Source organism: Crocodylus siamensis, chromosome 1 (assembly GCF_052110815.1).
Source record: "Crocodylus siamensis isolate JL-2025a chromosome 1, ASM5211081v1, whole genome shotgun sequence".
Lineage (NCBI taxonomy): Eukaryota > Metazoa > Chordata > Crocodylia > Crocodylidae > Crocodylus > Crocodylus siamensis.
In genome coordinates, this window is record NC_143395.1 from 421,505,255 (window position 1) to 421,531,745 (window position 26,491).

A 26,491-nucleotide genomic window follows, 5' to 3' on the forward strand; every position below is an offset into this window, starting at 1 on the left:
TGCCTGTTCCAGCCCCAGCCCCAGCCCCAGCCCAGGCTGGTAGCAGCAATGGTGCCTCAGCAGCATGGGCCAGAGGCAATGGGGGGCAAGGGGCAAAGTTAAGACCCCTGCCTCTGTCTTTCCTGATGCAGCGGGGTGGGGGGGGAAGAAAGCAAGGCAATGAGGGGGATAAATTTAAGATGACTCTCCAGTAATTAGATAAAATTTTCCATGTATAGCATCTAGTTACTGGAAAGTCATGTAAAAAGTTCAGGGTAGTCTTCAAGTCAGGCAAATACAGTAAATCTGAACCTAACTAAATTTGTGCTTCCCAGAGGCACATTCAGCTCCTTTATGAATGAACATACCGCTCTCCGTTCTCTGGATACTCTGATGGAGAGGCCAGGTCTTCAGCTTCGCGACTGACAGGAGAAAACAGGTTGCTGCTGCTGAGGTTTTTCAAAACCAGCTTCTTGATGCTCTTCCTAAAAAACAGTAAAAGCAGCAATTCAGTGATCTGCCCTACATTCTCATCATGTAGGTCAAAGAACTAGAGAACACCTAAGCTATTTTTCCACTTGGATAATGTAAGTAGTTTGCTATATCTAAAAATTACAGCCGTGGCCTAATATTGAACACTGGTTTTGATTTCCATCTATACAGCACAGGACAAAACTTGTACAAATGATCATAAAGCTTCCATTTTTAAGGCACTTTAAAAAATGTACATCTGTGCCAACACACAACAAGGGGGTTGAAGTGTATGTCTTATTCTGCTCCTTAAGTCCTTTTGGTAGAATTTTCTTTCCGAATGAACAAACCAACACACCATTGCAGAAGAGAGCATTTTCAGGACATATATACAAGATAATCTTCACACCAAAAGGAAACTTAATTTCTAATGCTTCATCATTGAAAGTTTAAGCACAAACATTTCAAAAAGCCTCAGTCCAAAGCTTTTATACTATATGCATTTTCATATATTCAAGCTGACTAGTAAGTTACTAGTATCCTGGAGAGGCTTACATGAATGGAAGACAGAAGAGGCTGTAAATTTCTACCACCACAGTTTTAGGTAATTTGTGAATGGCTCTGTATTATTTTTTTAGATGCATTAAAGAAGTCAAGAGGCAGACAAAGTTCTTTGCGTGAATCTGATACCTTTTATTAGACCAACTTAAATAGTTGGAAAAAAATTATTAAGCAAGCTTTCTTGACTTAAAGAAGTCAAGACACAAGTAATGACATTCAGTAAAAAACATATTAGATGTGCTAGTACAAGCCAAGGGAGATTGGCTCTTTTCACTGCTGACGAAGTGCTGCACTGCATAAATTACAGGGTGGATAAATCAACAATTTTTTTTTTTTAATTTAACCGGACGTTCTTTAAAAATCAGATTTTTTTTAAATTTAATTGTATTTTTTTTTTTGTTAAGATGCTTTAAAAATAAACCTATATAAAGATAGCTTTAAGATATTTTAAAATTCAAAGATATCATCATGGAATAGGGATTATAACTTCTAATTTCATACTATTTGAGACAATATATTCATGTAATAATGAGAGCTTGGGTGCCAAGGAAAATATTCTTAGTTTTGACAAGCAGCTTCATGTGAAATGGAAAACACAACCTTTACCAACACAGTAACTGCACTAGATTAAAACAGAAGAGTGAAAGCAGTTGGGTTGACCACTTGAGCGTAACGGAAGAGATGACATAAAAAAAAAAAACACTCTGAAGGAACATCAGAAAACTCACTTGGGCATGAAAGCACCATTGGACAGGGAGGGCTCATCATCATCCAGACCATCGAAGAGGTGAGATTTGGCTGAGCCCGAAGTCTGCAGAGCTTTGGGTCTCACTCGAGTTGCAGGACGAGGGGTCAATTTGTAGTGAGTGGGTGTAGTCAAAGCCTTCTGTGCAGCTGGGTTGGTTGGTTTCAATCTCTGAGAAAAAGAAGCATAACACTCAAAACAGCCCAAGGAATAGATTCCAAAGCCAACTATTTACATAGAATTAAGTTTTCTACATTTTCACATAAACCGAATCAACACAGTTAGGACAAATTTCAGAACTGGATGTTAAGACAACACAGACAGCTCCCCAATTTTATTCTCAATTTATCAGCAAAACATAGCTCTTTTAGCCCGTTACTGCTTTCCACGGGTGTCTTACAAAATTTCATTTTTGTTTCTGATTTTCAACTATTGAACAAAATTAACAGTGCAGCTTCAATGGCATTTTCAAGTCAAATGAACTATTTCTCCCACGCTAACAGGTGTCAGAATCATTCACCCCACCCCACAAAACAAGGCTGCAATAAGATGATAAACAAATTGTTTATAAGTATAGGCTAACTATAAACCACTGTAAGGGCCCAATCCTTAAAGATTCTGAGCACCCAGGTTATTGGCACCTCCAAAGGCCAGGCTCCAGAAGTCAGAAATAATCCTAATAGCAATCTGAGCATAGCACACAATAATTTATTCCATCTTTATTTTCCGTGTGTGTGTCGCCCATTTAGTTTTTCACTCTACAACTGAGGCATCACAGCAAAGCCTGGATTATAATATGGACTATCGTATAATTCATTACATTAAACACGCACATCCTAAACATAACAGTAAGCATTCAAAACCTCACCTCTTCTTTCTTTTTTGGATCTGACATGGGGTTTCTGAAGAGAGGAGAATCTCCAAAAGGTGAATAGGTCAAGCTGTTAAGATGCTGCTGAAGGACTGCTTGCTGGGCCGCTGAAGCATTGGGGTCAGTCAGTGCTACATAAAGTAAGAAATGTTAAATTCTATCCCATACACATTGTGTGCGCGCAAACAATTCTTGGGGCAATTCTATTTTCAGAAGCAACACCTCCATACTCCAGCCTTTTCAGGGCCATTTTGAGAACTAGCTGCAGACTTCAATTACAAGCTTTTTTCAACCTGGGTACTGCCAGCGCTATACAACCAATACTTAAATGGAAAGCAAGACAGACACTAGTCAGTCTAGAATGAGTTACCCAGTTCTAATCAATCTGTGCCAAGCTAAAGGAAATGTAAGATTACATACAGACTGAGGCTCTACTTTGGCCTGCCAACCAATCTATTCATAACTTGCACTTACTTGAGACTCAGTTCCCTATCCATGTAAAGAATACTGTGGGCAAGTCTTCAAGCTTGTAGTCTTGAATTTTACATCTTGCTTCTCCAGGCCACGTCTACCTCTGACTAGGAAGTCCTTCCCTTTGCATATACATTTAGCGTCTCACCTCAGCTAGCATTTAAATGTTAGTACTGTAACTTAATTAGTTTTCTGAAATATAAAGAACCTTACATAAAGCTAACCTGTTTCTCTAACAGCAACATTTTTTTAAAACCATATACTTCTGCAGAATAAGCTAAAGATCTACCAAAAGCAATACTACATTTGTCAGAAGAAACTTAAACAGGAGTTCTTATGAACCAGCATCTAAATCAAATGATGCATGCTAGATTAAACACCTGTTCAGCTGAACAGGTGCTTGAACCTGTGAAGTCTTTTGTACTCTTCCTAAATTCATATGAGGCCCAACTTACTACAAATTGCACTGGGTTAAAGGAGTCAAACTTTTTTTTTTTTTAAAAACAGAGTGCAACAAACAAGGTACAACAGTCAAATGAAACTCTACTCATGCAGTCTAGAATTTGATCTGCCTTAATCTTGGCTATGGGAACACTTTCCTAATCCTAAAGCTTTATTTTGTCACTAGTATTACCGACAAACTTTTGAATATATCAAACTCCTTAACAAGCACTCCAGTTCTTAAATCTTAAAAGAATCTTCCTGAAACTCAGCCTCTAAAATCTAGTGATATGGCTTATTAGATCTAGTTCATCTGCCTTGAAATGTCCAATTCTGGAAAGCAGAATAAAGACAGGTACAAGACACAACAGAAAAAGTGTATCCCAACTCATAATTCCTAGTGGGTGTCCAAGCTGCAGTCCATTTGTTGACCCACGATACAGACTACAGGCTACTCAGATGCTGCTAGTTTCCCTTGTTCTGAAATACTGAGTTACAACAGGGGGAAGGGACATGATGACATATGCCTTTCCAATTAACTTTTTTAGGTAAACAACTCCCATTGGCCTTGGCTTATAATTATAGCAACATATGGGAGAAGTGACTTGTGACCTCTAAGATGCAATCTACTGCAAGACAATATTCAGTGTACTCAACATACAAACACTACTGTTAACATCATTAATTGGATGTACACTGATCTTTTGCAACCACCATGCTGCAAATAGCTCTTCAAGCACTTTGTTCTTCCCATCACTGGATGAGTGGCCTCCCTTGAAGTTTGTTCAAGCAGGTTAGATGCTAATCCCTCCTTCCCTTAGATTCAAGTAAACATGGTGAGCTGCATGGACCTACCCACAGCAGGCTGAGGAGCTCCAAAGCCCAGAGTAGCCGTTGACGTGTTGAATCCCGGTGCTCCAAATGCTCCAGTTCCCAGGGTTCCACCTAGTTTAGGCTGGGTGTTCCCAAATAATGAAGTCTGGCCTGCACCAAGAGCTAGAGAGAAGAGAAGCAGCTTACAACAAGATGCTCCTTCAGGACTCTGCAAACCAGGTCATCCCGTAAGTTATCAGAACTGTTTTAGACAGCAAGATAGAGTACCCATGTGTGCTAGAGATTCTTACGAGTCAAGAAAATAACGGCCTGTTTTGATTACGTTATTGCAGAAAGCCTTTAAAAACTGCACATGAAACACATTATAAAAATCTAATCTTTTGCATTTTATGAACCAAAGCTTGTTCTAAACTCTTGGTACAACTATTCAGAGCTTGTGACTCAACACTCTTTACATTAGGGAGGCCTAACTCCACTAGGCATGGTTTAAAAAAAAAAATAATAATAATAATAATAATAATAAATAAAAAACTTTATAAACCAGAGGAGTGTTGAAGGACCACGTTTAGCACAGCATTTGTCTGGTCATTTCCCTAACAAAACTTGTAGCTAACTAAATAGTTTATGGTATTCCAACTAGAGAGAAGTTATGTACAACTCAAGTTTCTTTCGGTTCTGAGCCAAGATTTCCAAATATCTGTCCCTTCAGATTGTGAGGTATTAGAATTGGCAAGCAATCCCTGTACAGAGGCCTGTCTTTTTTTTTTTTTTTGCAAACGCTCAAGTCCACACCACCCAGGTAGCATTGTTACCTGTCCCAAATCCAGTTCCAAGTCCAGTTCCCAGAGACCCAGTTGTAGGCTTATTCCCAAACAGACTAGTGCCGGCAGTGTTTGCACCAAAACCTAGGAATACAGAAGAATTAGTACACTATTTCAAAGTAACATTAAACTTCTACAGAGGATTCTGACCAGGTGATGTCTGTCTGGTTAAGGACAAATTTGCTAATGGTGGTAAAATTAAAATTTCACATGTTGTTTTCAGTAATTAAACTGGAATCTAAGAGCTACAAGCAATTTCAACGATATACATGTTTGTAAACTCAAGTGAAAGCATCAGTGTAGAAAATACTGTTCCTCCAAGTTAAAATGTGTTGAAAATACAAGGATTTAAGATTTTACTAAATACAATAAGGGACTTCATAGCCCTCAACCTGGCAGCAGAATAAGATGCATGAAAGCTTCTTAAACCCCACTGGAAGGAATAAGTCCATTTTACACTGTTTATACCACACACACTCCTCTGATACTTACTGGCAAAGCAGTTCACAACTCGGTTTCATAGGTATGCACAGTTCAAATGCCAACTCTAATTGAAGTCAAATACAATCAAGTCTAATATTACACAAATTAGTGGTTAAATTGAAGATTGTGAAATCATCCAATTAAAAGGGGGTGGTTAGTACACACAAGTACAGAATAACACTAGAAAACTACAGTTAGGGTCCAACACTAGGAGTATCACCATACCAAAGTATAATTTTCCTACAAGTTACACCAATGCAAGTGTCACAAACAAGGTAACAAAACAGGCTACAGCCAACACTAAAGAGCATCCTTTCAGTAGTAGAGCATGAAAGTGCTTCTTAAACAAAAACTGTAACAGCCCAGAAACAGAGAGCTGGTTACTTTTCTGCAAAAGCCAGAACACAGTACATAGACTGACTTTATCAAAGGAAGCTCGGCCAGAGAGCCCTCATTTGCAACTGACCACCATAAACCTCTTTTGTGCTCCCTAGACTACTCATCTGACAGCGCTTTGATAGTGTGAGTCGGAGAGGGATTATATTTTCAGGCCAAGAAGAAAAAAAAACTCAGCACCGACAATTCTAAAAACAGTCTTTTGCTCTATTTTGGTATGCAACCTCTTTGGTCTCAACTCTGCTAAAATCCCTCAAATAGCAGTTCTCTTTGAATTTGTAAAAAGTGACATCAGTGATTAGACGCATGTGCACACAATGTCCCAATCTGATCACTTATTCACTTACTGACTGCTGCTGAGGCCAGCATTAGTCAAGTGCTCAATTCTTTAGAAGTCTGGCAGCTGTAACCTGCTAATCCAGAGCAAGATACTAGTTCAGGGAAGAGTCCTCAGTTTGTCACAGTAGTTAAATTCTACCATTACTCTAAATCTCAGAATACCATGTCCTTTCCCAACCACTTGTACTGACACCAGTACCATTTTGTCACTAGTACCCCTTTTCAGTTGCTACACACTTACAACTTCATAGTAAATTATAACTTGTCTTTTCTTTCTGTAAGCTTTATATTGTTTAAATAAACGTGTTCAACCTTGTATTCGCTTTGGTAGTAAACACTAGTACTCAATAGATTCAGAGTACTACTAGCAACAGAGGTAAAAAAAAAAAAAAAAAAAAAAAAAGCAGCATCCAAGACTTGAAGCCTTCCCCTTCAGCAACATGCATCAAGCATGGCTTACCTGACAATTTTATAATTCACAATCATTAAATACAAGAGTTTCAGCAGCCTGGTGTGTGGTATACGCAGTGTAACTTTAAGGAGATTGAATCCCATTTTATATGTACCAAAATTGGAAGTGTTTGTATTGGTTCCTAAAGTCAGGGTTGGTTTGTTACCAAAGAGCCCGCCGCCAGTGGTTGTACCAAACGAAGGAGCACTGGTCGTGGTGGTTCCAAACGTGGCAGGCTTGTTACCAAACAGGGTCTGAAAGAAGAGAAAGATACTTTTAAAGCCTCCAAATACGTTAGAGTTGCAACGAAATACCAGGACAACGCCTACATGCACAAGAGGCCAGAGCTAAGGCTAAGGGAATGTTAAAAATCAGTCACTTTAATTAGCAGCTGTAAATTAAGTATGAGATTGGAGAGGGGGGGCCGGTTTGCAAGGCTATCAGCACCCCAGGAACAAAACAGTTGTGCTGCTGAATCAAGTTAAATCTATCACCGAGTCAGCAAGGTATGAGACTCCACACACTAGGAGTACCCAGGCTTTGTCCATTTTGAGTATTCCTCCCTGAACTGACAGCCTACTTTTTTTTAAACCACTTAAGAAACACTTGGCATTCAGTAACCCAATGTTTTGTATCACTCCTGCTGCACTCTGGATCATTTAAAAACCAAAAAAAAGGCTGAAAGTCTTCACATATTATGTGAGCAAATTGTTTAGGAAACATTACACATCTGTGTCACAGAAGTAGGCATGTGATGCAAAAGGACATATTAAGATTTGATCTTAGCAGAGCCAAACTCTAGGGCCTGACAGAACTGAAATAGTTACCTAGGCACATCAGTGCTTTACACTATAATTAAGCCTCTCCAGAACAGTCAAAAAACAGACAAATGAGCATTTCCATCTAACTGGATTTTAGTTCTTAAATCTCCACACACTAGCTCCAATACATGACAATTGCCCTAAAGATTCAAATTGCAACATTGTTTTAACAGAGCACAGTTCATAACAGCTACAGGTTTCAAAGAAATGACAATAAAAATCTGACTAACATCAGAAGCTTTCTAAGGCACAGACATACCGAACCCCCAACACCGAATCCTGTGTTGGCTTGTCCAAAGAGACCAGTTCCAGTTCCAAATCCAGTACCAGCATTTGTGTTGGCAGTTGTTCCAAAAAGGCCTCCTGATGGTGTGGGTTGGGTTGCCCCGAATAAACCCTGCAATATAAACCCTTGTCTGAAGAACACTGCAACAGCTACTCTGCTGAAGAACAATTCTAGCGTTTTGTCAGACCGCTACAAGAGGACACACCACTGAAAGTCCAAGTTAGTAATGAGATATCAAAGCAAACCCGTTAGTATCAATGTGGAAAACAGAGTCCAGTTCTGGCAAGCAGAAAACACAAGCAAGGCACACAGCTCATTCTCGAGGATCAATACTACACTAGGTCATGACAGAAGAAACTTAATTCCTTAAACTGAAAAAATAAATAAAGGTAAAGCTTGGGACAAGAATTCTTATGCAAGACTTAAATTCTTCCTCAAGAAGGTTTTAGGGGAAAACGGAACATTTTCCTTCATTCTCGAAGTGTACAGACACCAGGATTTGCATAATGAAAATAAGGACTGTATAGTGTACTGACTCAGAAGCCAGAAACCACATTATCGGTTGCAGTTGTGTAGCTTGAACAGACAAATCCAACAGACAAGTACACTATTTGTACCTCCAAAGGAATTACATGGTACCACCAGAAAGCATGGCACCCTTTCCAAGAATTCAGACTTCATTTGTTAATGTGCTGCCACATAAAAGAAAAGCAACAACAATATTCCTGAACATCTTCAGAAAGAGGCTGACTTCTCCCAAAGAGGAAGTGGGAGAAAACATTTTATAATGGACAGAATAGTGATGCCTTTAAACAGGAAAAATAATTGTAAATTCAAAACGTGTGGGGAGGCACCAGCATTCAAAGCTGAACATCCTAGTTCTACAACACCCTACAGTATAGTTTTTCTACCAAACTAGTTGAAGAATCCCTGAACTAGTAAACCTGATGTTCTTTAAGAAACCAGAAGTCAACACTTAACATTACAAAATAAATCTACCCCTCCAAGTGTTAGGACAAGTTACCACTGTCTTACCATTGTATTTGTGTTTGGTTGCCCAAGAGTGCTGGTGTTCCCGAAAGAGAAACCGGTGTTCTGTGTTGTTGTGGCCTGGCCAAACGGTTTATTGAACAGACTAGTTGTCTGAGGCTGCTGACCAAAGAGACCCCCAGTTGTTCCTGTGCCAAAGCCCGTTGTACCTGATGAGCAAAGAAATGAGAGGTCAAAATTAGAGTATTCATGCAGGCACTGAAAAGATCCCCAGGAATACACAGACAAACTAATCTTAAAAAGAGATGCCTGCAATGAAAAGTGACATAAAGACATGTATAGCTGCATAATCAGGAAAATTCTTGTAGTTATCCACAGCAGCTTAGTCAATACTGAAGTAGTATTGAACCTCTTCCATCTATTTTTTATAGTCTCAGCCTGTGGTGCATCACTTGGGCATGAACAGGTAGCTGAAGGGGGAGTTACGGTAGGCACAAAATAGAATTTAAATCAGGCCAAAAGTGTTGTACTTAGTTCAGAAATCAGTAAAGTTCACAATCACTTAATAAAAGGATAAATTGCCATTCTCTAGAACCAATGAAAGTGTCTTGTACTCATGACAGTCTCCTGCTGACCATTCCATTACTCTGGAACAAACTCCCATGGGAGTTGATGTTCGCAGAGAAAGGAAACTACCAGCTTGCCTAAAGAAGATGTACCCGTGAGGTTACAGTCATTCCTGGATGCTCCTACAGAGCCTTGTGCTGTAGCTTCCTCCACTAACTCATGGTCACCAACGCTGTAGAGGTTGTATACACACCTGCCCTAGGTTTGTGCACTCTAATATAGGAAGTGCTATGCAAGAAGGTGATCTACCCTTGACCTACTCTTCTAAGGGACTCATTTGTTTTCCACTGCTGAGCAGACACATGCATGCAAGTGCAAACGGGTGTTCCCATTTAACCGAATGAGCTAAAATTACTTTACAAGCATCACAAGAAGGTTGTGCACAGTCAAAACTCTACTGAAATGCAAGGACTATTAGGCTTCCTTTTACAAGGCAGATCGTCCCCACACAGGTTGGTTGAAACAAGTTACATTAGCGCAAGAGAAGACAGTCAACAGACTTTTGCAGTGTAGTTATCAAACAGCTGAAGTCTGATAACCCACAGCTAATGTCATCGAGTTGTAAATTCACATTATTTGATTAATAAGGTGGGAAGAGAAGTTAGAGCCAACAGAACGTCTTGTAAGAATAAACAAAAGTTCAGCAACAGTAATATGAGCAATAACTGCACTTACTGGTTCCAAAGCCAGTTTTATTCTGTCCGTAGGAAAAGCCTGTGTTAGTGGTGGTAGAGCCGAACAGTCCAGTAGCAGCACTTGATGTGGCTGCAGAGGATCCAAATAAACTTGCAGTTGCTCCTGCTCCCACTGGGTTTGATGGCCCTTTCCTGTTTGCTTGGTAATCTTCCAAACGGAGTTCCTAGTTAAGAAAAAAAATTTGTCTCTTTACCCAGTCATTCCATGGGGGACAATTAATCCAGTTTGAATAACTGCTATAAGTAAACTGCTGAAAAGCAGGATCAGAAACATTTACAGAAGGCACATTTGAAGTTTACTGCAGCTTTAAGAGCTACAGACTACCACTCCCCCCACCTGGCCTAGCTGTAAACAGGTACCTGATCTGGCCCCCAGCACGGTGCTAGCAACAACGCTGTTGGGTGCCTTTGGATATGGAACCGGGGATGTTAACTCTACTAGTCCAGAAGGGGTTTGGATGCAGAAATACCTTCAACTTTGATCTTGACTTTCTAGTGCTGAAATCTAAGGGCACTTTCACACATGCTCTGGGGTGGGAGGGGAGGCACTAATTAGAACAGCTCCAAGAGCTGCTGTAATTAAAGCGCTGCCACGTCTCATGTTTCAGCATTCCCATGCTTAAGATGGTGGCAGGGTGCTTGAACTAAAGCTTGTCAAACAAGCTTTAGTTCAAGAGCCCCCACCACCATTTTTAAGCATGGGAATGCTGATGCATGAGATGTAGGAGGCTGCTAAAGTATGGTAAATGACCATGCTCTAGCAGGCTCAATTAATCTGTCTCGAATTGCAGCCCAAATTCCAGCACATCACAGCAGGCTCCACGCTCGTGTATAAACACCCAAAGTGCACCCATTATAATTCACATTAAAACTTCAAGAAGTCTTGTAAGTTTTCTAAGAGACTTGGTTGTCAACTTGAACAAGATGCTTTTCAAGCAAAGAAATTTCTAAGTTAGACCCTTGGAGAGATGGGCTTAAAATTTGGAAGTTCAGATCCTTACATATCCTGTTATTACAACAGGAATGCAGAGTTGCTCCTTACTACATATCCAATCCCAAGACGTACTATAATTCCAAATCTGCAGAGAATGAAACAATCACCATTCAAATGCACAAATGAAGACTGAATCACTGGTCGAGCAGATCCAACCTGTCACTGCATCTTTCTTTAAAAAGTTAGTTTCCCTACCTTTGAAATTATAAAGATATCGAAAACTGTGTTCACAAATCAAACAGCACAGACCTCACTTAGGGCACACAAGAGAAGTAACTAAATATTTAGTGTGCAAGACAAAAACGAAAAACAAAGTTTAAATGTCTGATTTGACCCACCTCTAAGGATTTGCTTTCATACTCCTTCATAGCAGTAATACATTGGTGCTTGGTGCTGATGTTAGTACTAACTCCAGATTTTACCATAGTATCTGTGCCAGTTGGTGGCTGCAAGAAAAAAAAAGTTCAAGATGCTGAGGTTTGCATCCACCTATACTCTTTAAACTATGTGAATTTCTACTTTTCAGCTATATGCTACAAAACCATGAACTTGATATGCAAACTAAAGTGGTGCAGCCTGGCTAATGCAAAGCCAAGGTCTTACTCAGTGACAGAACATGTACAATAGCATGCAGTGCAGTGAGTACCTTACTACAATGCTCAGAGAAGTGCAATACGCCATCTTCTCAATGTACTAAGGGGACATTTTCTTTCAAATAAATTCTAACATTAGGTCTCAAAGGGTTTAGTTATCCCCACTACCTCTTCCCTTTGAGTGATGAATGCTACCCCATTGCTTGCAGCAACATTAGTCTTCACCATTCAGCACAATCCTGTGAAGCTCAATCCACTTCAGCGACAGGCCTCCAGTCATTAAGACAGTGCACAGAGCCCTAACTCAGAGCTCCCGTCCTCAGCTGCCCTCTGCAGTAGGCACTGCAAGTGAAACTTTTCATTACCCAATATTTGTGGCCTCTCCCCTTTCGGATCATTTTTCCATTTCAACTGCCACAGAATCTTTAGCATTAGCGATTCCATCCATTTCTTAAAGGGGACTCATCCAGAAATATTCCTCCTAGTATTTCAATAAATCCTTCTACAGCCATACTGACGTGCAAGCGGACTGTGTTCACTTCATAGGTTATTTCAATACACCTCTTGTCCCCGCAGTTAAATCGGTAATAATTTAGTCTCATTTATATAAAAAGAATTATAGTAGAACTTTGTAACACTTGTCAGCCCTCTGAAAATTCCATTTCATCTAAAGGCTAGCAACAGATCCTCCTACCATGAATTCAAATACTGCTGTGGCCCTAAACTTTTGACTTATCCAGGATAAATTTCACCTGTACTTTGTATAAAATTCAAGACTTTCCCCATACCAATTTGTTTCTGGACAATTAACTGCACAATGTGCTTCAACTTCAACAGTTCTTGTTAAGAGTGCATGATTAAACCAATGCAGTACATTCCACAACAGCATATAAACCTGTTATTTTACTTAAGCAGCCTAACCAAGCTGGTATTTGATGTCAAGAACAGCAAAAAGAATTCTCTCAGGTAAAAAGAAAACAAAACTTACATTAAATTTAATAGTTGTGCCAGTTGGAGCAGCGGTAAAGCTAGTTGGGCCAAAAAGAGAGCCAGATGTACTCCCAAAAGGATTGGAGGTAGTGTTAGTGGTTCCAAAGAGACCTCCACTGCTGGTACTTGTCCCAAAGTCTAAGAGAACGAAAGAACACCAAGTTGAAATTCAGGAAATTCATCATTCAAAAAGTGAAGTTTAATAACACACAGTTACTTTGTTCTCACTACATGGTAGGAAAAAGGAAATTACACATCTATAACAAGCATTTAAATTTCAATTCTCCGAGTCCTTTCCCTCGCTGCAGGAGCTGCCTACACATCTAAAACAGACAGTTTTACTTTCCAAGAGCCAAGTCTGAATGGGTTTCATGAATTAGGTAAAACAATGAATCAGGGTTAATAAAGTGAAGAAAGGCAAACACCTAGTCTAAATTTATTTTCATTACACTCTCTCCTAACTGGTCTTGTGTTACTTGTTCAACTTAGGTCTAGCCTTAGGTTAAACTTTTAGGGCCAGAAAACACTGTGAAGCAGAATGCTCACTGAATGATCAATTAGCAATAGTTTAAAAAGATTTATGAACACAGAAATTGCTAGTATATATAGTTTTCATAATGCTGCAAATATTTCTTACTGTGGTAAACTGAATACAAACACAATCAAGCACTTGTCACAACCTAATCTACAGTACAGCAGTATTCCTCAGTGTTATAATATGGGCTTCAGGTTTAATCTGGTCTAGTAGAAATGTCATTTTATGCCTTTAATGACCATCAGCTGTTTAGGAAGTTCTTCACATCTTCAAAGTTTCTAATCTTTCAAGACAGTTCCAAAAGGTTCTTTAAAATAGAGACACCAGTGTCTTAAGACTGTTGCTCTAAATTACTGCACCAATGCAGCAACCCAATATCAACCTCAAATGGTACCTGCACTGGTAGAGAACGCCTGTGCCATGAGCACAACAGCAGAACATAACAGATTGAGAAGCCCAAACAGTTTCATCCAGCTCCCGGCAGGAATGCAGGTAACCAGGACTGTAAGAAGCACTGTAGTTTCTACTTACTTCCAAACCCAGCTGGTTTATTCTGTGCAAAGGCATTATTCTGGGATGAAAAGAGACCTCCACCAGTGCTGGTTGTCCCAAATAAGCTGTTTGAAGTTCCTGTTGAGGTCCCAAACCCAAAGCCAGTGCTTGTGGAGGAGGTGGCTGGTTGATTAAATGTTGTCGAACCAAACAATCCTCCTGAAGCAAGAAATATGCAACAGGATTAAGACCAACACAGTTATTTTTGTTAGAATGATGTATTCTAACTACCAAGAATGTAAGTGCACAATAACTATAATAGCCATACCTGGTTTGGTCTGCGTGTTCCCAAAGAGGCCTCCTGTATTATTGTTTGACCCAAAGGCTGATGCTCCAAATGCTCCTCCGCTGGTAGTACCAAAGCCGGCATCTGACAGATAAATAACTTGGATGAGACTGCATACTCTAGGCATACTTCTGTAGACCAAGCACTATTACTGCACTCCCAACTTGATTCATAAAATGAACAGATCTCAGCCTCTGTATTGCTACCTAGATTGAATACTTCAACAGCATTTTGGGAAAAAAAATCTGAGAGTATCCCCCGTCAACTTTCTGCATCAGAAAGCAAAGAATTTCCAGTTCATTTTAATGTGAAGTTGCTATAATTCCACAATTGAATACCAGAGTTTAATGACAGGAAACAATACAGGAAGCCTAACTGTACATGTTCAAAAAACCAGTGAATTATATTAGCCATTAGGCCAATACAAGAGTATTAGAAGTCCTTAAGGGAAGTATGGCCTGTTTAGAATAGTTGTATTTTGCGCCCCTCTTGGAGGTCTCAAAAATTCCGAAAACATATCACAGAATCATAGAACTAGGGTCGGAAGGGACCTTGTAGATCTTCAAGTCCGACCCCCTGCCTGGGCAGGAGAAAAAAATGGGCTCAAATGATCCCAGCTAGGTAGGCATCAAGCCTCTTCTTAAAGACCCCCAGGGTAGGAGCCAGCACCACTTCCCTTGGAAGTTGGTTCCAGATCCTAGCTGCCTTGACGGTGAAGTAGTTCTTGCGGATGTCTAATCTAAACCTCCTCGCCAACAACTTGTGGCCATTATTTCTTGTTATGCCAGGGGGCGCTCAGGGAAACAAGGTCTCTCCCAAACCCCTCTGGTCCCCCCTAGTGAGTTCATAGACAGTCACCAGGTCCCTCCTCAGCCTTCGCTTGTGAAGGCTGAACAGGTTCAAATCCCGCAGACTCTCATTGTAGGGTCTGCCCTGTTGTCCCCAAATCATGCAGGTGACTCTCCTCTGGACCCTCTCAATGTTGTCTGTGCATCGGAAAGCAGTGCTCCCTAGTTCACTGTCCTTCAATCCTGATAAACTGAGCCCCTCTGAGGCAGACTTATCTGAGCATTAAAATCACTACAGCTACTAGGTGAACCCCTTAGTAAAGGCTGTATACAATAAATAAATTAAACTGAACCAGACTCAAAAGTCCATTGTCCGGCATTGGCGGAGAAATCAATGGGATCCAATGGTTTTCCAAACTCTAAAATGTCACCACATCCAGGTAATCTCTGTCCATATTCAATTCTTTAAATCGGCAACTGACGTTTCCAATGTGCAAATATAGTTTCAACTGCCATCTCCATTAATTCCATAACAGTGGGAGTTGCATTACTTACTTTGTCCAAAGGTTGAAGTAGTCCCAAAGCCAGCAGTGCCTCCAAATGGAGTCCCAAATGATTTGTTAAACATTTTCAAGCTGTATCAGGTTTTCTGCAAAGAGGAAGAGTTCAGTGATTCGGACAAAGCAACCTTTGAGAAGTTACTTCTAAGTATTCTTAGAAGTTCGGACAATTTGCACTAATGCTGAATTTTGCACCTGGAGTGCCCGCATTACCATCAGGAAACATGAGGGTATAGCTAGAAATCTCACTAAGACAATACAAGAAAGATACCCCACGCATATTCTATAGAAAATAGCCTCTATAAACAAAAAACAAACACAAAAATCACTGAAGAGACTACCATACAGGCACTCCTCACTTAACATTGCCCCGGTTAACGTTGATTCATTATTATACCACCGATCTATTAGAGAACATACTCACTTAAAGTCAGGCAATGTTCAGTGATAACTTGGTTTGGCCGCCGCCTGCTGGCAGGTAACTACTGTGACGCAACTGGATTTGCTTAACATTGTTTTGCTTAAAGTCACCTTTTTCAAGAACGTAATTACGTCATTAAGCAAGAATAGCTGTATTTACTCAAATATGAGTTGTTGTCTCCTGCCCCCCTTCCTCCCCCTCCCCATCAGCACAGAGAAAAAAGCCCCCTGTCTTACATACACATACAAGGAAACCTCACTAAATACATTATCTATCTTTGAACTGCTGCTAAAAGCAGCATGCACTCAGTAACAGAAAGCAACTATTAAGTTGATTCAATGCAGCCAACATTTAACGTGACTATAAAACACACAGCCCATACTGGGCAAACATGCCAATGGGAACCTACCACAAGGATAAGTTAGGGCAGCGTTTTTCATCTTGTGGGTCACGACCCAAAAAGTGGCTCACAAGAATATATGAAAAGTCACGAACAAACTTTAAAAATAGATTCACTTTTAAAGGAGAAAAACATGAGAGGCCATGGCTTTTCCCTTGCAGGCTGGCAGACTTCTGCGAGGTGGGGTGGTGGAGGGAGTAATTAACACAAGGATGCTTTATGACAAGCTGCCGGGAGTACACATATATACTAAGCACTGCCGAGCTGCGGGGTCACCATGGTTTCAAACACGGTTGACTCTGCTGGGGCCCAGCCCAAAGAACTATACAGTAAATCATGAGTCTTTTGGCTTTAGACTAATATCACATATAGTTTGTATGATGTGTAAATAGGTCTAGAAATCCTCCTTTAAAAGTGTTTATGGAGTGCCTGTGTTCAAGTGTGTAGCAGTTTCAAAAGAGGTCAAATGCACCAATTTTGGATGAACTATGGGCAAATTACTACAGCTATATTTATTTCAAGGTAATTTTTTTTTTTCAAATTTGCTCCTCATTTCTATATGCTCAGGGACAGCAGGGTCTGACAGTACGGAGGGAGGGAAGAAACTGCAGGGGGAAGAAGCTGAGGCAGAGGGCAAAAGAGCTACCTCATCCCCAATTTAATTTGCCCTGTTAAAGCACTGGGAAAGGGAAAATTCAAAGACAAAACCTCTAATAATCAGATTCTATATCTGGAAAATTATATCAAACTTGTAAATTTTTACAGGGTGGTCATCTTATAAGCAGGGCCATTTTATATTTACGTAAATATGGTAAACTGGAAAGTATATGAGCTAATCATGTTAGTGCAGTGAACAGAACTATTTCAAAGCTGCTAAATATTGGTCCTGTCCATCCTTGTGTGTAACAGCTTCCAGTGAGCCAAGCAGCTTTAACCTAGGGGTTTAGACCAGCTGATGCATTCTAATCAAGGTTTTTTAGTTTATCATTGCTAATAACCTTCCACATGAAAAACAAGCATAACTAATGCAGTGTTTTTCTTGGTTTAGAGACAAAAACCTGCTGCCTTAGCTGCCCTTCAAAGCATTGTGAAAACAATGATGATAAGACTCTGAACAGTTTTGACAAGTTATCTAATTTAGTTCCCTCTGGGCACGAGAACACTCAAATTATGTCAATGCCACAAGCTTTAGCAGTCGCAGTTTGCAGGACAAGACAAGACAACTCAAAAAGTGAAGTCTAAGAAAGGACAAGAGTAACAGAGCTCTGGGGGTAGAAGGACCTCACTCTTTCAAGCAACCAAAAAAGAAGCTCCTCAGCTTCTGGCCACTGCTTAGAAACTGATATTAAAAGATCAACACTCCCCCTACCACCATCACCATCTCCTTTCCCTATATCTACAGGGAGCTACAACTAAAACTTTATTAAGACATTACTCTTGGCCTTGACTGAGACCTTACTCCATCTTTAACCCAGTAACATTCTGCTATTTATTTACCTCACCTGCATTCAGTCCTTCGAAGTTTGTCTCCCCTACTAACATCCAACACTAACCATCCACTACAACCCAGTTTCATAAATACAAGATCCAGAAGTGGCAATATCCAGCATGCTTGTTTGCAGCTATCCACATACCTCGAGTGAAGGCCTCCTAACTACATAAAAATATGCATTTGTGTTAGTCCTATTACCAATCCTTGCAACACCCCAGATCCATTCTAGAGAAAATCCAGACTCTTCCATTTCTAAACTTTCAATTTGCTGAATACTTCAAGATACAAAAAAGTGGAAAGGCAGTGTGCAGAGATGACATACGAGACCTGATACTCCTGAGTTTTGGTTTTTACTATTCACCCCACTTTACAGCGCTCACTTCATTAAATTTGAGGTGCTAGGAAAAATAAAGTATGGAAAGCTTCATGATAAACATGGTTGTGTTCTCCACCGAATAGAAAGAGCCCTGGCTTAGCCTTGCCACCCCTACCTTTTATTTACTGATACATTTGGTTAAGCACCAAGCACCAAAATAATCCTAGATTATTTTCATTTCCTCAGTGTTATTATGCTGCTGCTGGTTCATCCAACCCCATTTTATCCACAGCAGAAATACTAGTAATTTTCTTCTGCATCAGTGGTACCAACTGTAAACAAGGTACAATGTTACCAAGAGCCTGAATATAGTCTAGATCAGTGACTTTCAACCCACAGCCCGCACATGACCCAATAAGCACACTGCTAAGGCCCATGTGACATCTTAAAACATTTTTAAATAGATACACAGGAACTAAGTTGTGTGGGTGCAGCCCACTATAGCAAACAGATTGAGAACTACTGGTCTAGATCATTGGGGGCCAGCTTTTTTTGGCTGGCATGCCACAATTTAGCCCTAAACCCTCCTGGAGTGACACACTTCCCTTTCCTTGACTGATCAGCTGCTCTGCTTTTTGCTCCCTGCACAATCTGCCACCCTGCTGCCTGTCCTTTCCTTAGTCTGCTGTGTGCCCAACACGGAAGGTGCCTGTACCACTTGTGGCACACATGATACAGGTGGGCCACCCTGGTCTAAATTACAGTCACCACAGTAACGCTAATTGAGCTATAATGATGCAGTTCCTCTGCTTAGTGCACAAATCTGAGGGATTTTTGCAGGGAAAACTATCTCCAGTATGTACAGTTTCATCCATCACTCTACTGTGCTAAGAGAGACTGTGTTGGAGACTCAGCAGCTTTTCCTTCCTTAATTCTCTCAAACTTTCACGGGCAATTAGCATTCAAGTCAGCAATAAATTGCCAAAACAAGTTCTCAACCTGTTGCACAATACTTTAAATAAACTCCAAAGGTCTCACCTTTGCCTATCCTCAGGTTATTCTTTGCAGATGACATTCTTTTACCTCAATCCTCCTATTATCCTGTGTGATGAAGGCATACAAAGTATTAGCTTCTCTGTAGTCTTCTTAGCCCTCCTAATAAAAGGCTGCATAACCACTTTAGAGAATTGAGCTCTTCCAGCAAAAGCTCCTTCAGCTAAGTACAGCAGGATGTGTGAGCTCATGACTTCAACATTTTTTGAACCCTTCCAAATGGATCCCCTTTAGTTAGCATTTCCATGCTAAACTGCTTCAGCTGCAGCACCTTGTGAAGCGGACCAATCCCACAGTCCCCAGAAGTCGTAAGTTCTAGATTTCTAACAGCCAACAAGAGCACTACACAACAAGCTGTGCCCCAGTTATTTGAAACTGGTGTTGGTTGAGGCAGCTCAGACTAAACCAGTATTCAGCTGCGGTATAAGAAGCGTAATCTGAAAGGTATTTGGAATGTCAATAAGCGCTTGCAAAACAAACTGTGTCCACGGAAGTAAAGAAACGTGTTCTGCAAAAGAACTTATTACCTTAGCACACACAACCCTTCCCGATTCACTGACTTCTTTAAGCTTTCTGGGCTTGTGTAATAAGGCTGGATGAGTTTAAAGCAGAATAACTACTGCAAAGTAACTCCTTACATGTTTATTTTAGAAAGACGATTTTTCTGGGTTTTCCTTAACCTGCGACCACCGTGAATCCGGCTGATATTGATTCCCTTATCCTAAAAGGAAACTCTCAGAAATAAGAAAGGCCCTCAAGTCAGAGTCCACCCCTTGCTATTGCACACCACAATATTATACAATGCTTTCCACTGACTGATCAAAATCCATCTCAAAATTAGTTAGGATTGTCGCCTGTCTTGCACCAGCCTAGCCATGCTGCAGTCTTATTCATCCCATAACTAAAAAAATCACATTTTCTGCACCAGTTCCAGCAGTATTTCTTCTTTCTTGAGCAGAAGTGACCAAAGTTGTGGGCAGTGTTTCACATGAGATCTCAGAGCCTTTGTATCATGTCATTAAAACCTCTCTTCCCACCCACCCCCAAACACCTCAACTGATGCAAATGTGACCCTAGAATGCCTGTTTTTCATGACTGCATCAGAGACAGGTGGTCATAATCATCCAAGGATTGACTAACACCACTCTGCTCTGTCTTGTCTTGGTGTTTCCAACAAATGAGCTCCCAAAACAGAAACAGAAACTCTTGGTACTTGCCTCTCAGTGTATGACTTAGTCATTTTAGTATTAAATTTCATCCAATTTCTATTACTCATCCTCCAAGTCATCCAATTCTACCTCTGTAACATCCCAATCCACTCTCTGTACCAGTGCCTCCCAACTTTGCATCAAAATTCATTTGCACTTTTACTGCACGCGTTGAGATCATTAATGAGCATAACTGACAAGACTGCTCCCAAGATCCAACCTCGACAAGCGCACCAACATACCACTAAAACAACTCCTTTCAGCACAACCCCCTGTTGTCTCCTCTTCAGCCAGTTCCTTACCCACCTTTCATTTTTATACTCTTCTCCAGCTTAACCAATACTTTCCCCATGTGACACTGTATCAAAGGCTCTAGGCAAAATCCAGAAGGATGAGATCACATTTATTTTGACAACAGCTTATCTTATCAAAGATGACAGCAAGTCAACCCAGTACTCTCTACACTTGGTAAGTCCATGTTGCATTTTATTCCATTTTGTGTTTACGGCTGCATCTTTATTCTTTTCTTCAAAAGCTGTTTTCAAAACCTGCAGACTAGTGAGATCTAACGCGTATGCAGCATTCCAGAACTCTTTTTTTCCTTCTTAAAATATAGCCAATACATTTGCCATTATCCAGTCATATGATCTTTTCCTTCTTCACTTGACAGATCTGTTAGACATCACTGTTCTCAGAGCTGTGATTTCATGTGCCTGTTCTCTCGTAGTTGTGAGGAAGAACTTATGCAGTCCCCAAGTTACAAGCGCAAGACTCCTAAGCTTTGACATCCACTTCTAAACTATAATTTCCATCTCTGTACCCTCATTCTCAACATTACAGGGGCAACAGCAGAATGAGTAAACTTCATCCTTATTGAAAACGGAAGCCAAGTACTCTGGACCATACCCAAATTATCTTTAATTTCTACCACATTCCTAATGCACAATAACCCCACTGCTTGCATTGCTGTCTCTCTATTTATATGGCTGAAAAACTTTACACTATTGATTAATCTTTGTCAGTTGTAACTCAGCTTGACTTTGGGCCATTCTTGCTATCACTACAGTAACTGGCTACTAAGCCTTTCATTTCTTTGCTGTTTAGTCCTTATTTCTTGTGAACTTTTTCCTTCCTCTTAATATACTTCTGGAGACAGTTGATCATTAAGTTTGGTCTGGGGTTCCTTCCAGCAAATTTTCTCCCTGTACTTTAGATAGACAAGCTCAAGATCTTACTTCTGAACACGCAAAAATTATTCTTTTCAGTCCTTAGAAACTTCATTCTAGCTGACTCAAGTTGTCTAGTTATGCTGTCCTGAACTATCCCGACATGTTTAGTTTCAAAGTATTTTTCATTAGACTAAACACCTGCATCTGCCTTCACACCCTACCTAAAAAATTTCAGAATCCCTTCAAGTAAGAAATTCTTCTTTAAAAATAAGAAAAAAACTGGCATGTAGTAGGCTTATTCATTTTCTAACTTTAAGCATTGTGGTTTGTCACTTCCTAACTTATCTTAGGAGGGCAAGGCAGGGAAGCACCTTAGAAACTAACTGGTTTAGAGGCAAGAGCTTCCACAGGCACAAACCTACTTTGTCAGATGCTGTGACAGTAGCACCTGACAAAGTTGACTCTTCCTACAAAAACTCATGCCTAAACCACTTAACCTCCAAGGTGCTACTCTACCATACCTTCTGCCTGATTTCAGACTAACATGGCTAACTACTCTGTAACTTTTCTGAAGTTGAACATGTCAGGAGAATTGCTTAGTACAACACAACAAGAAGGATGACAGATTTATTTAAGGTCATTAATGGGAGATTTTCTTTACATTGCTAACTTACGCAGCAACATTGGGACCACCAGCATGAACAGCTCGTAAGCTCCTGCCACTATTTCAGTGCTAGGCTGATCAAGACACACACTAATAGGACATACAGTAAGTACTCTCCAGGGAATTATGTACTGAAAAATTCAAAATTAATTACAATTTTTATAAACAAATTAACTAAATATAACACTATTTGAACCTTCTTTAGAAATATATGCAGGCATTTTGTATTTATACAACTATATAACACATTTTATAGCAACAGGTTGTGGGGGGTGTTGTGGGCAGGTGTGGCCTCTCCCATCTACCCCCAATCCACATCCCCCTCCCCCCTGCATGGTGCACAGGGCTCAGCAGCAGCAGGCAGTGAGCCTTGGGGCCCTCATCGCACAGCAGGCACAGCCCCTGATGGCACGCACCTCCAGCTGAGTCCCGGGGTCTGCACATGTTGGCACAGAGCCACCCCAGCCTGCTGGCACACCTTGGGGCCAGGCTGAGCTGTCTCTATGCCAGCACGTGGGGCTTGCAGCATTGGCACATGGTTCCCACCTATATCAGCCAGCCCAGGCAGGTTCCGTGCCTCCACATGCAGCTTCTCACTGGAGTGCTAGAAGCCCCATGGGGAGGCACGGAGCTGTCTGGTCTGGCCTGATGCCATGCGTGGACTGGGAGTCACGCACCACAGGGACAGGCAGGAACTCCAGTGGGAAGCCGCATGCGGAGGCACAGTCGTGTGCCATTGAGCCAGGTGGGCTCCTTGCCTCCACATGCAGCTTCCCGCTGGAGTGCTGGAAGCCCCGACCCATTCAGCCCAATGGCACAAAGCCTGTGCCCACCCACACCTACCCACCTCCTGCAGGCAGCAGCCCCCCATCCCCATTTACCCAGTCTTATGACTCTGTGCCTCCACATGGGGCTCCCAGTTGGAGTCCTGGAAGTCCCGCAGAGGTGGAGGTACAGAGCCTGCCAGGATTAAATTAGGCAATTATACATAGTCATGCCTTTTAGGTGCAAAACTGCGCAGGCGCATAATTCTCCAGGGTGTAAATGAAATACCTGGAACAATGGCTACCGCCGATGCCTTATCTATGTTAAGATATTTACGATCTTTTTAACCGTATTGTACCTGAACTGCTGTTTGCAAGGACAGCAATTTTTCAGAAAGTCTCCTTGTGTCGACAGGACTCAAATGCAAGTTTCCTCCAAAACAATTTGCTCCAGGTAGGTCTTTTATGATAAAAAAAAAAAAAAAAAAAAAAAAAAGCCAAACAAAACAAACCCCATTTCTTGCTTCAGACTATATTAAAAAAGTATGCCCTCAAAAGTTCCAATAAATTAAACAAATATCATTAACAGATTTGTGGCCTTATTCTAAAATACTCATCGTGGTTCCTGGAACCAAAGGTTACTACTACATTCACAGTATAATACATCCACATGATAAAGGTATATTTGTGTTCTGATATGCAGAAGTTTAATAGTTCCTATCGCCAAGATATCTTCCTAGAAGTAGTTATAGCACAATTAACTCCATAACCTTATTTATCTTTCCTGTGCTGCTGAAGGGTGCAGTAATCCACTGACTTCTGAGGTCTCTTTTGACAGCTGGCTTACAAGCCATTTCCCATCCCCCTCACTCCAGTCCAATTAGAGAAGCTTTTTCTATTACTGTAAACAAAATTCAGATGGGGAATCTCAAACAGCATTCAACCCTTGAGAATTTCCTCTAGCAATGGGCTTTACACACAATTAACCATTGAAGGCTTTTTTCCCCTGAAAGTAAGCTTGAGTTGGACAAGAGTTCTCTTTCCCTGTGAAAAATTAGCTCAAGACAGTGCAACAGTATGTGCCCATTTCTGGACTTAAATCTGAGCATGGTGACGGGACGTCAGAGGAAGATGACTGCACTGCCACCCATTAGGGGAAAAAAAGAAGACTCCTCACTCCATGTCATAGGAACAATTGGTGTCTATTGCTTTCCCTGCTTCTCCCCTCTTTCTTCTTACCTAACCTCTGCTTCTAGACAGCTGCTCTAGAACCATTACTGATAGACAGGAGACAAGTCCACCTTGGCCGCTGCCACAAAGGAAAGCGACCTGAGAGTCTCTGTGAACAGTTCACTAAGAACATCAGCTCAGCAGCCATCAAACAAAAAACCATTAGAGATTATGATGAAAGGAATTGTAAACAGAACTGAAAGAATCATGATGCCCCTTTAAAAATCCCTGGGATATCCGCACCTTGAATGCTGCGCCTAGTTCTGGTCTCCACATCTCAAACAAGATACCAAAAAACCAAAGAAGATCTAGAGCAGTGTTTCCCAACCTTTTCCAGCCCAAGGCACACTTACTTTAATAAAAATTTTCTGCGACACACTTGTTAAGACATTCCCCCATCCACATACCTATTCTAGCTCATTGCCATGGCAAAATTCGGCGGCACACCTGTTCATTTCTGATGGCACACTTTTGTGCCATGGCCCACTAGTTGGGAAACACTGGCCTAGAGAAAGGCAACAAAGATAAGTGGTAGGAGATACTAAAGAAGCCAGGCCTCTTCCATTTAGAAAGAGACACCTGAGGGGTGACATGACAAAGGTTTACAAAATATTAAGTGGCAAAGAGAAAGTCACGAGGGGTTTATTATTGACAGTATCTCACCATACAGGCAGTCCTTGACTTAAGACGTTTCAAGTTACAACAAAAGGCACTTAAGTTTATACATTAACACCCTGTTTCAACTTTATGATGTCCGACCCGAGACCATGCCAGCAAACAAGTTTGCTGTGTTGTCCATCTCCCTGGAGAACATCTGTCCAAACTTCCTTGGACACTTTAAGAAAGCAGACAAGACTCAAGAAAACCCTGCAGCCGGGACTCCTGAGAAGACTCCAGCCAACAGCCCTTCAAAAAGTCCAGCAAAGTCGCCTCAAAAAAGTCCTTCCAAAACAACAGGATTGCCATTTACAATATAAATACATCAATGTAGCTATCGTACTCATCTATAATTGATTGAGTACACAGTTCTGGGTTATTTTTGGTAAAAACAGGATATCAGGTGGTGGTTCAGGAACCAATCCCCCATTTATAACATTGTCCCTATTGGGGGGGGGAATTGTTTCCAAATTACAACATTTTGACTTAAGAGGTGGTTTTCAGGAACCGGTTGTGTCCCTGAGTTTGAGGACTGCCTGCACAAGAAATAAGAGGCACACCACAAAGCCAGCAGGCAGCTGGTTTTAAAACAAACCCCAGGAAGTTATTTTTCACCTGGCATGTCATGAAAGTGGGGAATTTGTTGCCACCAGAGGCGGCAGCAGCTGAGAGCTCAGCCCAAGCCACCACGGGAACGGATGCGCCGAAGGGAAGGGGAACCGGTCGCTATGGAGCAAAACCTCCGAACTGGAACATCGATGCTGGAGGGCGCAAGCAAGAGGAACGGAGGAGGAAAACAAAATAAAAACAAGCTCCGCCTGACCCACTTCACTCTCCCTTTCAGCACCCGCTCCTGTACCGCAGGCCTACTCCATGTGCGTGGGGAGCATTCACCCAAGTAAAAGCTAAAACCCTGCTTAATCTGGGGGGGTGTCTTAAGTGTACATCAAGTGATTTCATGGAGCTACACATGCACGTATGTGTGTGTGTGTGTCTATATCTATATATAGATATAGACACACACGCACACACAATTAATAATAATAATAACGAAATTCGCTGGAAGGAACCCGGACTAGGGACAGGAGTCAAGGGCTCAAACCATGGGCACAGGGAGCGGGACATCCAGCATCCCTTGAACGGGGGCAAAGCTTAAAAATAAATGAATAAATAAAACAAAAATAATAACAAGGAAAGGACAGCGGTGGGGAGTGGAGTCAGCGGCTGGCCGCGGGCAGGGGAGGGGGCGCGGGTTGCTATGGAGCCCAGGAGCAGGACGCGCGGCCTGTCCTCCCGGAAGGCCTGGGCCCTCGACGGTGCAGGGGCCGGGGGAAAGCCCCCAGGTCGCTCGCGCCGAGCCCCTCGTGCCCGCGGGGAGACACCCCGGCGCGGCCTCCACCCCGCGACCCGGCCCCGCTTACCGAGGCCTGGGCCGCGCCTGGGCCCAGCGCCGCCGCCACGACACCCGCCGCCGCCGCCGCCGCCTCACAGGAGAGGGAAACTGCGTCACAATCCCCTCACCCTGCTCCCCGCCCCG

The 26,491-nt window shown here is 41.6% G+C and overlaps 1 protein-coding gene across 3 annotated transcripts in view; it reads right to left on the reverse strand.

Moving 5' to 3' along the window:
* The window catches only part of NUP98 (nucleoporin 98 and 96 precursor), a 52,702-nt gene extending 26,211 nt beyond the window's left edge, over nt 1–26,491 (reverse strand). Inside the window, exons 1-15 of one of the 3 annotated variants that reach the window (XM_090030983.1) lie at nt 26,376–26,491; nt 15,576–15,669; nt 14,215–14,316; nt 13,926–14,105; nt 12,858–12,997; nt 11,615–11,722; nt 10,263–10,446; nt 9,006–9,169; nt 7,944–8,081; nt 7,030–7,117; nt 5,186–5,278; nt 4,395–4,535; nt 2,625–2,758; nt 1,740–1,927; nt 348–464 (exon numbers count right to left, since the gene is read on the reverse strand). In XM_090030983.1, the coding sequence (XP_089887109.1) occupies nt 348–464; nt 1,740–1,927; nt 2,625–2,758; nt 4,395–4,535; nt 5,186–5,278; nt 7,030–7,117; nt 7,944–8,081; nt 9,006–9,169; nt 10,263–10,446; nt 11,615–11,722; nt 12,858–12,997; nt 13,926–14,105; nt 14,215–14,316; nt 15,576–15,648 (1,850 nt within the window). In that variant the 5' untranslated portion in view covers nt 15,649–15,669; nt 26,376–26,491. Of the gene's footprint in view, nt 1–347; nt 465–1,739; nt 1,928–2,624; nt 2,759–4,394; nt 4,536–5,185; nt 5,279–6,978; nt 7,118–7,943; nt 8,082–9,005; nt 9,170–10,262; nt 10,447–11,614; nt 11,723–12,857; nt 12,998–13,925; nt 14,106–14,214; nt 14,317–15,575; nt 15,670–19,247; nt 19,267–26,375 lie in introns of those variants that run through there. The other 2 variants (XM_090030980.1, XM_090030982.1) reach the window with 2 other exon arrangements.